Below are 12492 nucleotides of genomic sequence, written 5' to 3'. Positions count from 1 at the left end.
GGATTTCCTTTGTAAGAAAAACTCAAAATGGATGTTTTTACACATGAATGATTCAATATAATATTGACTTAGAATTCTTAGTGTGTACAACTAGATTTGTGAAGCTATTTGGACCAAAAAAACTTAGTTGTCTCAACTTTGAAATTAGTTGGTACAACTATAAGAATTAACTGTGTGATATTTTCTTCAAAACATAGAAGTTTGAGTTGACATGAAAACCCAAAAATCCTGTGCAGACAGTTGCCTTGAAATTTCAAGTTGAATTCACTTTTATTTTTTTACAGTTATTCCTCCTACTTCCCATCAAGAGGTTGATGAATGCAGAGTGAAGTAAACGCTTCCCTGATGTGTCATAATCACTGATCTGTCACCAATCCAAGGTCTAGACCTTGGATTGGAAATTAAATATTATTCTCAGCCTCTCTTGTAAGACACTTGTTTTGCTGCTAAAATGTTATGCTATTGTATGCTAAATCACTTAAAATATAATAGGACTGTGCAGAGCCCATGAGAATAGATGGAAGGACAGACAGACACACTCTGTGTACATATGTACATACCATACAGTGATAACAGTATGGGGAAGCAAGTAACAATATGAGCAATACTGCTGAAATCAAAGAATGTTGCAATATTCTAATAAATTTTCTTACCCTTCCTTATCCCTTGCGGTTTGTGTTATCTACATAACCAAATATGCACACACACACACACACACACACACGCATTCATTTTCTCTAGGGATGCCAGTGGGTGTGTTAAGCAAGTGTTATGTCAGAGGTCAAGTGGTCAGGTTGTGTGTGTATGTGTGTCAGGAGGTGGGCTGAGGGCAGTTCAGTTCTGTATAAATATAGGGTCTTGATGAGAAGTAGGTTAGAGCCCAGCGCTGTAAACTTGGACCAGTGTAAGAGAAACTCTTGGGGAGAATTTAGCAAAGATAATGGCCCACACAAACCGTGAGTAGCATTCTAACATTGGTATTCATCCTACATTTTCCTTGCCTGTTATTTGAATAAATGATTCCCTCTATCTCTCTCCTTCTCTCTTTCTCTCTCTCTCAAATAACCATTTGCATCTGCATATCTCTTTCCTCTCTTCTTTTTCCACTTGTTTCTTTGTAAAACGTCCCTCTCACTGTCTGTCTCTGTGTCTCTTGGGTGTTTCTACACCTTATAAGGATAACAAGATGGCTCTTGTGATTACAGTAGGAATGAGAAATGTGCTGCGTCTAAATCTGCACTAGAGTGTGATATGACCAATCCACATTTCATAAACAAATAGACCTACTACAGCAGATCTGAGGCACTGGGCCACCACATAAAGAAGTCACCAGTCATCCCACTAGCCAAACAACACATACATGTGTTTTACTCCTTAACATCCTGTCTCTGTTTTTCATTTTAAGGTTTAATCGCTGGTGTGGATCTGAGAAGCCGGGAAAACAACCGGGCACACCGAACTGAGGAGATTGATAGGAAGCGTTTGATTGTTCGCCGGGGACAAGCCTTCTCTCTGACGGTGCACCTCTCTGACCCGCTGCAGGACGGCCATGAGCTGGCCCTGGTCTTAAAGGGTAAGCAACTGAAGTCCAGATTGCACAGATTGTTCATACAAAATAGAGCTATGTGATTTGAAGTGTCTCACTTCTTGCTGCTCTATTCCTTTAATTTTCCATTTTAAAATATTGATTTGACAATGTGTAGGCCTGGTTCCCTTGCTTTGTTTGAGATACCCAAACAAAATACCCTCAGACTTTCTGCAGCGTGTAATTCCATGAGGGATAGGTAAATAGGCCTAGGCAACACATTGAATTAGCTTTTCATAAATGGCCTATCCAACAAAAAATAATGGTAAAAAATGTAAACAGGTTATTTCTGTAGCTAAACCTTTATTATTATTATTTATTTATTTTTACTAAACTTTCGTTTAGATAGGATCTTGAGCTGAGTTTCTCCATTTGTGGCGTCCCGCCACTTACACCTCGGCCCAGGCGGGTCCAAGGTGTAGTGGTGGACGGCGTATACCGCCGCCACCCACTTGTCGGCAGCAGAGAGCAGAGCGTCTCTCTCTCCAATCAGCGCGATTGGAGACACCTGGTGAGGGAGAGACAAGTACCTGGGGGCCATCTTAAAAGGGAGCCCAGGAACAGACAGGGGGAGGCCAGAGGGACTAGAGGCTCACGGAGACCCTAGAAGTGCTTATTGTATTCGCTGATCATTGCAATAAATGCCGTGTATGGCCTAAACCTTGCCCAGTTGTGTGATGCTTGATACCTGAACCACGTCACAGCGATAGCGAGTCACCACACATTACAGAAAATGTTGTGAATATTTGGAATTTTAACTAAATAATTTGTTACTCTAGAATACGCTACGATAACACATTAGCAAAGTCTCTAAATACTCAAATTATTGCTCTGAAATCGAACTGACAGCAACTTTAAAGCGCCAGTCAGGTTGTCACCACCAATTAATTAATGTGTGTGAGAAGTATGAAGGAAATGTATTCATGTTGTGAGTAGAGAATTGAAGTTGGACAAATTTGAGTCATTAAACGTGTACGCGCACTAAAACACTCAATCAGAATCAAACACATTTGTGCAATGCGTCCTGCGCCCCTTGTAGGCCGACCTATATTAATTTGCTAGTTGCATCACTTGCTGGCAGTAACAAATAACAAAAAACCTTGATATCTTCCTTCTACGAGCACGCCATGGTAATTAATAACAAAATCCACCTGCACGTTGCACTTTAACGTTCAACGGGTATTTTCAGATGACCAATTTGTAACATATTTCTGTATCCTACCTTGCATTTCTACAGATAATAAGATCAACGATGATATTGTGTTCAGACAGCGAACGGCTGGAGGGTCCGATGACAAGTGGTGGTTACACCAGCAGAGCGCGAACAACGAATTACTGCTGACTGTGTACAGTCCAGCCCGCGCTGCCATTGGCGAGTACAGCCTGGCTGTTGACCTGATGGCAGGGAATAGACGTCTGGAGAGGACGGACTTTACCAAAATGTACTTGCTGTTTAATCCCTGGTGCAAAGGTAATGCTAGCAAACACACACACACACACACACACACACACACACACACACACACACACACACACACACACACACACACACAGCACATATGCACACACAAACGTAACATCCCCATACATCTAAAAACCTAAAAAGATAATGAATTTGTACTTGAGCTTTCACATGTCATCTCACTTCTGCAGCACATTGACATTACACAGACGTGTGCTCGTGGCATCCTGTTTTCTCCTATATACATATGGTGGTTCATATCAACTGTGTGTGTGTGTGTGTGTGTGTGTGTGTGTGTGTGTGTGTGTGTGTGTGTTATTAGATGATGCCGTGTACCTCCCTGATGAGAGTCTGCTCCAGGAATATATTATGAACGAGAATGGTCGCATTTTCATTGGGAGTGCGGATCGGATGTATGGGTTGCCATGGAATTTCGGACAGGTAACGCACGCACGCACGCACGCACGCACGCACGCACACTGATTGAATAATTCCTATATTATGACAATTATTAAATAGTATCAATATCATTAATTTCTTCTCTCTTTCTAAATTGTATGACACTCCCAACATTTGCTGTCTGTCTCTTTGTGACATTCTCAGTTTGAAGACAATGTGATGGACATCTGCTTTGAGATGCTTGACCGCTTTAAGCCAGTGAAGTCAGACCCCCAAAACGGCATGAGTCAGCGATGGGACCCTGTCTACATCGGCAGGACAGTCATTGCCATGGTAGGAGATATACACTCACTTCCACCGTTAGTTATTTTTATTCATGTGTGTGTTGCATCAGGCCAACAGAGCCAAACGCAGAAACAGATCACAGAGCTGGTTGTATATGGATGTGCATGGCCAATACAGTAGTAACTAAAATCTATTTCATCCTGAAGAAAACCAAAGTAAGCTATTGTTTTTGTCTGGCTGTGAAGCTTGTGGCGTTAGCACTCTGTAGTTAAAATAACAGTTGTCATAAACAATAAAATAATAATTACGTCATAAACAATAAAATAATAACTACATGACAGGCACAGTAGTATACTTTTTTTTTTACTTTAGATCATTTTACATGGTTAAAATTCACCCCTTTATCCAGGTGAATGCCAACGACGGTGACGGTGGAGTCTTGGTTGGGAGCTGGCAGGCACCTTATACAGGTGGAGTGGTGCCAACCCAGTGGATGAGCAGTGTGCCCATCCTTGAGCAGTGGAGCAAATCCAAGTCTGAAGTGAAATATGGCCAATGCTGGGTGTTTGCAGCCGTGGCCTGCACAGGTCAGAGGAATAACACAATATTAAAAACACACACACACACACACACACACACACACACACACACACACACACACACACACCAACATACTGAATCAAACACTCATCGGAACGTCGTTCTGAATTTACCTTTGCATTGTGACATGTCAATAAATGTCTAAGGTTAACACAAACTTATTTGACACCAAATAAAGGACAGACGGCTGCATGGTCGGACTCTAGCCTTCCTAATGTGTCATGTGACCCCTCACAGTGCTGCGATGCCTGGGCATCCCCACCCGCTGCATCACCAACTTTGAGTCAGCCCATGACACAGACGGAAACCTCTCCATCGACCGATTGTACGACATCAGCAGCAAGCAAGTGGACCATCGTGACAGCATCTGGTAGGATCCTCTCGTGTTCACAGCACATGCAAACACACAAAAATCTGTTATGTTATGTATTATGAGTTCCTCATAATAATACCTCATAAATACCTCATAAATACATAACACAACTCCCAACTTTGTGTGATTATAATGTATTTTTTATTATTATGTGGTTTGTGTCAGGAACTTTCATTGTTGGATCGAGTCTTATATGCAGAGAGAAGATCTACCTGAAGGATATGGTGGCTGGCAAGTCTTGGACCCCACACCTCAGGAGAGGAGTAGTGGTAGGGCCCTCTTGATACATTTGGAAATGGGTTTCTTTACGCATATATATATAGTGTCTTTTGCAACTTCTTTGTTCTCCTGTATCAGTTTAAATCCGGCAAAAGAAATGACTTATGCTTTGTATATTATTATTATTCTATAAACTCTTCTGTGTTTTATATGCCCGGGTAATTATGGATTATTATTGCCAGTTAAGTGCAAAGTCGCTTTTTGTACACTAAAAAATAAATGAATGAATCTGGATTTTTTTCTTTTCCAGGTATGTTTCGCTGTGGCCCATGTCCTTTGAAGGCCATTAAAGAAGGGGACCTTGATGTGAAGTTTGATGCTCCATTTGTCTTTGCTGAGGTGAATGCAGACATCATCGAACGGGAAATCAGACCAGACGGTCAGCGAAAGCGGGTGGGTGATTATTATGCATGTCTTCTTATTCTTTATTCTTCCTACCACTTTTTGATTAACTTTAAAAAATAATTGCTGCGGAAATTCATTTGCGTTTTCTTTTTAAATGTTTTATAGCTTGCATCAAACTCCACAAAAGTTGGGAGGAACATTAGCACCAAAAGTCCTTACAGTGACGAGAGGGAAGACATAACGCTTCAGTACAAGTACCCAGAAGGTTGGTTTCAGTTCGACATAAAGAGACAGTGTCATACTAATACCTTTACGATGGGGTGCGATGCCCACCCCATCATAACGGTATAAAATACTACATCTTTAACGGTACCCTGTGAATGGAACATTATAGTTATGTTGATTGTTGCTGATCAATAAAGTTAAGACTAGAATTAGAAGTACTAATAATGACAATGATCCAAATTGATTACATGATATTATTTGAAATTCCAGTTTTTATGGTATGGTGAGGATGAAGGGCCACAGCGATCGATGGGGGAACACTGCATGACACACAGACATAAAGAAACCCTTTCATTGATCACTGTTAGCCCCAACCCTAACTACATCCAAAGGAAAACATTCTGTTTTCGTTTAGAGCACAGTGGATGTTAATATTGTTGGCCTCGACAGAGGTTGTTGATCCGCTCATGTCCGTTGCGCTGTGGGTGACCGAATCTGCTCCTGCTCCACAGGTTCAGCCAAGGAGCGGGAGGTGTACAACAAGGCAGGGCGGCGCATCTCCGGGGCAGATGAAGAGGAAGAATCAAATCCAGGTGCAGTTTATGGTCCTTAAAAATCGACCACAGAGCAATGACGTCATGTTCAATTGTTTAATTCGTAAGCCCACGGAGGATAACCCACAACAAGATAAATTACTTTCTTTGAAAAATTTGGTACAGGCTTATAAAGGCGATGAGAAGGCGATTCTTGAGAAAATATAAATGAATTAGCATGTGCTTTTATAATGGTCAGCAGCATCTATTCTGATGCTGACTGGCTTGATCACTCCATAGGTGAAACCAGCCTGCATGAAACCTGGGCCAGTTTGAAAGGATTAAATCTCCTTTTGCCCCCGCCCCCCCCCCTTAGACACCATGTTCATCATATCCCCTTGATTACTTCTTGAGAGGTCCCAACACAGCAATATATACTTTGAGCAGGCCTAATTTTGATTAATATATGATATTTTAAGGTTAACGTGTGAATACATTCCTCTTCATTATGCATTATTAATGTACAGGGATTAAATATATTCCTCTTCACAGCCAATGAACCAGGAAACGTGCAGCTGGAGATCACGTACGCCAAACCTGTGTTCGGGACCGACTTTGACGTCACCTATGAGGCAAGTTGCAATGTCATTCACTGTCCTACGGATGGAGATGCAAAGAGTGCATAACCCTGTATGATGCTGTCCATGGCTAGGTCCATTCATCAATTATGGACCTATCATTTTCTTTCTCTTAGTTGGAGAACACAGGAGACAAAGACGTCAGCTGCAAATTCAACATGATGTCAAAGGCTGTCACATATAACTCGGTCCACCTGGGAGAGTGCCAGAGTAGCACGGTCAATGTTGTCGTCCCTGCTCACAAAGGTAGGTGGTTGAATGCCAGCACTTCAACCCGTCTGGGTTCAGAGATATCACAGCGGCCCTGGCTATTTAGTTAGACATCACCAAATACACCCTGCATAACAAAGTCTTGAAGTCCCCTTTTTTTTGACTCGTGGATAGGGGGTGCGTTTTATCTAGAAACTTTGTAGTTCATATATATTCCTATATTCTACATTTTAGTAACGTTTTTAGTAAGTTTAGGCGAGCTATGGTGTATCAGTTGTGTAGACATTATATTACTGTTGTGTTCACTCTGTGCCCCACACAGTCCACAGGGAGGTGGTGCGTTTACTCTACACTCGGTATGCATCGTGCGTCAGCGAGCACAACATTATCCGGGTGATAGGGGTGGCGGAAGTGTCCGGCCAGGAGAAATCCATCCTGAAGATGGTCAACGTCCTACTGAGCAAGCCTGAACTCCGTATTAAGGTGGGTGTCCAACCCATGAGCAAGATGCCAAGCCTCCTCCTATGACATAAGCTGATATAAGTGTCAGTGCCGAATGACTAATGTCTAAAAAGCGTAATAACTTTTGATTAACCTTAAACCATTGCCACTTTATATGCAGATAGGCAGGGAAAAGGTCAGATGTCAGGTCATTTGAATCAAGTTAAATTCAACTCAGGCTCCTCTCTTTAGTGTTAGCTTTCTTTCCCCACAACATCGCTCACTCCAGAAGCCAGTGTGGACAGTGTGGAGTGGAGAGTGCACCCCCATTTAACATCCTTGTAACGGAACCGAGCGGGGTCGTTTACACATAAACTGTGGGCTTGGCCAAGAAAGCAGAGGCAGTAGTAGCTTCGGACAAGGTTTTAATAAATTAAGGCTTGAACAAATTGTTCAAGCGGTTGAAGGTCCAAAAAGCATGAAAAATGCAAAAATAAGGGAAAGGAACTTAAACAAAGAAATTACAAACAAATAGTAATTAACTATAAAACTTACACAGTTCATTACCTCTGCTTAAAATTCTATTGAATCTCAGAGGTGTCACCCACTGGCCACTGCCAGACCCTAACCCGAACCAACATGCAACAAAAACCAGGGGAGACATATACAAGGCGGCCAGCACCATTAACAATAGACAGGGGAACATTCAACAATTAACTGTGACACCAACAACAACACAAACTCTGAGACCAACCACATACATTGCACCTGCCCTTATAAACATTACAATATTTAGTTGACGTTCAGTTAATTAACATACAGCAGAAATTCGCCACAGACGGCTTGATCACGGCCGATTCCACGTGGAACTCCCCCCATAGTCAATTCGCTGTTGGTCCGGACTTAGTTCCGCCCGGAACCAATATCCGCGTCCCTGATTCTCTTCGGCATCCTTTGCCCGTCGACGCCGGAGCCGCACAAGAACCCACAGGTGTTTAATCTCCTATCTATTTCGCTACGTAAGCGTGGCGCCCTACTTACTCACGAAAATAAATATGTGCGAAATGCATTGAGGTAACTTAATTGTTTTTGTCCTTCTTATAACCAGTTAAAAATGTCCATTGACGTTGTGCAAACACTCGCAACATAAAGTGCCACTCTTTGTGTGTTATCAGTATAAATGTCACCATCCATGTATGTAGTGCGTGCGTGCATGTGGATGTAAACAGCTGACCAGGAGGCCAGACGAGGGCCGAGCCGGCACTTCTCCTGTGCGGTCCTCTGGACCGTCACAATCCTAAACTCTGCTTTCTCCAGGTTGCTGGCTGGGTGATTTTAAATAGGAAAATCACCGCCGTCATCTCCTTCACCAATCCATTGCCAGTGCCACTGAACCGAGGAGTGTTCACTGTTGAAGGGGCAGGCCTGCTTTCCACCCAAATGATCCGTGTTTCGTAAGTATCTGACCAAAATATCCACAAATCAGTAATGACATGGAACATACAACACACATCACATAACTGATATGGAAGGGTTTTCTTCATTTATGAACTGTCATACATACACCAGTATGTAAAAACATCTCATGCTGGCCTGACAGTGGGTTTATCATTGAGCTGTCAGTAAACATCCGCACAGTGTTAGTATATAAAATGAATCGAATGCAGTGTAAAATACTTTTATACATATTTTATACAATATTTAAAAAATGATAATATCTTTTGGCAACTGAGTCTGTTAAGTCATGCTTGCTTTCTCTTCAATATTCCATATATTCCTATCCATGCCAAAAACCGCTCTATTCCTCGTCTGCTTGTCCCTCCATTCTCAGCTCTCACGCTTCATTACGCTCATGAGATAATGTAAATACTACTATATATGTTCCCCGTAATATAGATAAGCCCATCATGTCTGTGTGTGTGTGTCTGTGTCTCTCTCCCCCTCAGTGGTAGCATCGCACCAGGCCAGCGTGTGTCCGTGGAGTTCACGTTCACGCCGATGCGCTCGGGCGTCAGGCAGTTCCTGGTGGACTTTGACTCTGACCGGCTCCAGGACGTGAAGGGCGTCGCCACGCTGGTTGTCCGCAAGACTTCACCCTTGTATTGTCTCACAAATATGTTGCCCAACATATTCGCATAGAGAGGATTGTAATGCCCTACAAGTTGTGATCAAACCTATAGCTGTTAGCAAGGCTCCGGCACTCACTCGTATACTAACAAATATAATTTGCAAAGTCAAGCAATGGTTTCACTTCTCTTAATATACCATGATTCTGTAGTGCTGATTCAATTAATGAATTAATTAATTTCTATTGATATTGTGAAGAAAATGCAAACATTGTCTTAATTCTTTGCAATGTTTCAGGGCTATCATAAAGCATGGCTTATTGATATTCAATGAAGTATTGATATTGATATATATCCATGCATTTTGTACTTCTGCAGATCACTATTTTGTTGTTTTTTAATCAATGATTTGCCATGATTTATTATTTCTTGTTAAATTTTAATAAAGACATTTTATGCAAACTATTATTTGAGCCAAATATGTTGTGGCTAAACTGAGGTGACTTTGTAACAGGTTATCCAATCCCTCCCAGAACATTAGATGCTGCTGTGCTCTGCTATTATGTTGAGCAGGATGCTGTAGAGGTGGCAGCTCATCTGCTTTATTGAGCATTCCAAAGCTTGTGAGAAAGAGCCTCCCTCAGTATCAACCCAACCCCCTCTTGAATTGTGCAATACAATGTTTTTGGAGAAGGCGCTAGTACACACTTAAGGTCATGAGCTTTGTTTTAATAATACATCTCTTGCATAGTACTGTGCTGTCCCTTGATGCTATGAAAGTATTTGACATACTTGAATGGGCCTTTTTGTGGTCTGTCCTGGAAAAAATGGGTTTTGGTAATTATTTGGTACTGTATTCTAACCCCTCGGCTCTCGTGCTCACTGGGCAATTATCTTCCACTCTGTTTTTGCACTGTCTTTGCACTTTCCCTTGAACCTTTATTATTATTATTATTATTATTATTGGTCCAAATCTGCCCTCTTACCATTAAATGAGCCAGCTAAAACACTGCAAGTTCCAGCTAATGTTCCGGTTGTCCAACACTTAAAGTATCTTGGGATTTATATTTTTCCATCTATAAACCGCATTGTGACACACAATTACTCAGAAGCATGGAACAGGATTAAAGCAGACATAGATAGGTGGATTTGCCTCCCTAATTCTCTTCGTGCCCGTAGCTCAATAGTGAAAATGAATATTCTCCCAAGAATTAATTTTGTGAGCTCAATGATCCCCCTCTCTCCTCCTGTCAACTTCTGGTCAAAAATCCACTCTAGCATCTCACGGTTTATCTGGAATACAAGACGCTCTTCGACCGATAACAGTTTGGTGTGACCCTACTGCCTTTGTCTCCTGGCGTAATATTGAAGAAAATAGTAAGACCATGGAATTTGCAGGATGTCCTCTTTGCTAATATTTCAGACAAGCAATGTCAGTTACGCTTTGGCCCAATTGTCTCCCATCTCATCCGGGCTTGGCGTACAGCTGAACAGGGATGTAAGATCTCCAGTAAGTGGCATTCACATTCACCTATATATAATAACAAGGGTCTGTTAATTGGAGGGAGACCTATCTGACCATCTGATTAGAGTGGCACTAACATTCGCCTTTTAAATGACATTTATGATGACATGGGCTTACGCTCCTTTCAAGATATTTGTGGTGCATTTAACCTGCCTGGTTCCCTGTTTTTCTTTTATTTGCAGCTCAGATCAGCTCTTAAAGCACACGGTGTCCCATGGCAACAACCTTTGCCTACTCATCCAATGTATAAATTGTTTACAGTACTGGGTAAAAATAGGGGTATGGTGTCCATACTGTATACATTTTTTTTGGAGGCCTCATATGTTGATCTACCCCTAGACTGAGCATGGAGAAGTGACTGCCCAGATCTGGACCCAGATTGTGATTGGAGAGAGGTGTGGTTAAACATAAAAACAAACAAAAAAACATCTCTTGCATAGTACGAAATCTTCTCAAGGACCCTCCTGTTTGCTCACTCATATGTTGTAAATAATGAAGTCCTCCAACCAGGAGGACGTGAGATAAGACATTCAGGGACGGTGTACATCGTACAACCAACTATAACAATAACACAGTCCTACTTCCAATTAAATAAAGACTGTATTTTGGGAAAGTATAATAAATATAAGCCAACAAAGATTAATAGAGGGAGAAAGGAGGGGGAGGGGAAGAGACGACCAGACTGCCACTCTCGGTCGTTTAATATGGAAATGGTAATAGGTGTTGTGTGCCTTGAACCTCGTCCAAGATAACCGGTCTTTGCCAAGTTTCACAGGTTTGGTATGTCTACCATGTCAGGCGCATGCTTTAAGTCAAAGATGTCCCTCTCTTATTGTCACATGATCGGGTTTGCTGCTATATGTTGTTCCACCAAAGTGTGTTTACCCATAGAGTAGAGTAGATCGTGCACATGTTTGGAAGTTGAAGCGTCGTTTTAAACATCCACAGTGAAGGATCGTTCTCTTGCACCATGATTGGATCTATGGTTCTTCTCTTCCTATGCCTGCTGTTCTTCTTCGTTCGCACCAGACGGCCTAAGGACTTCCCCCCTGGGCCCCAGCCTCTGCCGATATTCGGGAACCTGCTCCAGCTGTGCCTGGAGAATCCTATGAGAGATCTGGAGAAGGTGAGAGCCAAGTTTACCTTACTCTTTAACCTGGTTTTCAGTGTTTTAATACATTAAAATACCCTCAGATTATTTAGAATTATATGATAATTTAATGGAGCAAAACTGTGGACAATTTACTGATAGGTTATGCATAGTATTTGTTATTTCTAACATGCTTCTTATTGTACAGCCTATGGGCTTTCCAGTTTTCAGAGTTCATTGTGAGATTTTGTCGGTGGCAGGGGTGGGGGTTTGGTTGGGGTGGGGACAGGGTTCTTCTGATCTGTGGGGGAAAGAGATCCGTATTTCATAAGTATCTGACCAAAATATCCACAAATCAGTAATTACATGGAACATATAACACACATTACATAACTGATATGGAAGGGTTTTCTTAATTTAAAAACATGTAAAAACA

At 41.8% G+C, this 12492-nt stretch overlaps 1 protein-coding gene across 2 annotated transcripts; it reads left to right on the top strand.

Annotated features, from left to right (window-relative positions):
* The first annotated feature begins 932 nt into the window (after positions 1-932).
* On the top strand, positions 933-9898 carry LOC311357160 (protein-glutamine gamma-glutamyltransferase 2-like). 2 transcript variants are annotated; one of them, XM_084477052.1, is made up of 16 exons: positions 933-956; positions 1406-1573; positions 2823-3056; positions 3370-3488; positions 3651-3779; positions 4141-4318; positions 4569-4701; positions 4870-4973; positions 5234-5376; positions 5494-5593; positions 6066-6146; positions 6651-6718; positions 6841-6970; positions 7257-7417; positions 8693-8829; positions 9322-9898. In XM_084477052.1, exons 1-16 carry the CDS (start codon positions 941-943, stop codon positions 9512-9514), a joined length of 2094 nt encoding a protein of 697 aa, XP_084333178.1. In that variant the 5' UTR covers positions 933-940; the 3' UTR covers positions 9515-9898. The 2 variants fall into 2 exon arrangements, with proteins under 2 accessions (XP_084333178.1, XP_084333177.1); XM_084477051.1 differs by having other exon boundaries at positions 6639-6718.
* Positions 9899-12492: the final 2594 nt, after the last annotated feature.

Source organism: Micromesistius poutassou, assembly GCF_964030765.1.
Source record: "Micromesistius poutassou genome assembly, chromosome: 13".
Lineage (NCBI taxonomy): Eukaryota > Metazoa > Chordata > Actinopteri > Gadiformes > Gadidae > Micromesistius > Micromesistius poutassou.
Note: the sequence above shows the minus strand (reverse complement) of the source record. Positions and strands in the feature narration are given on the sequence as shown.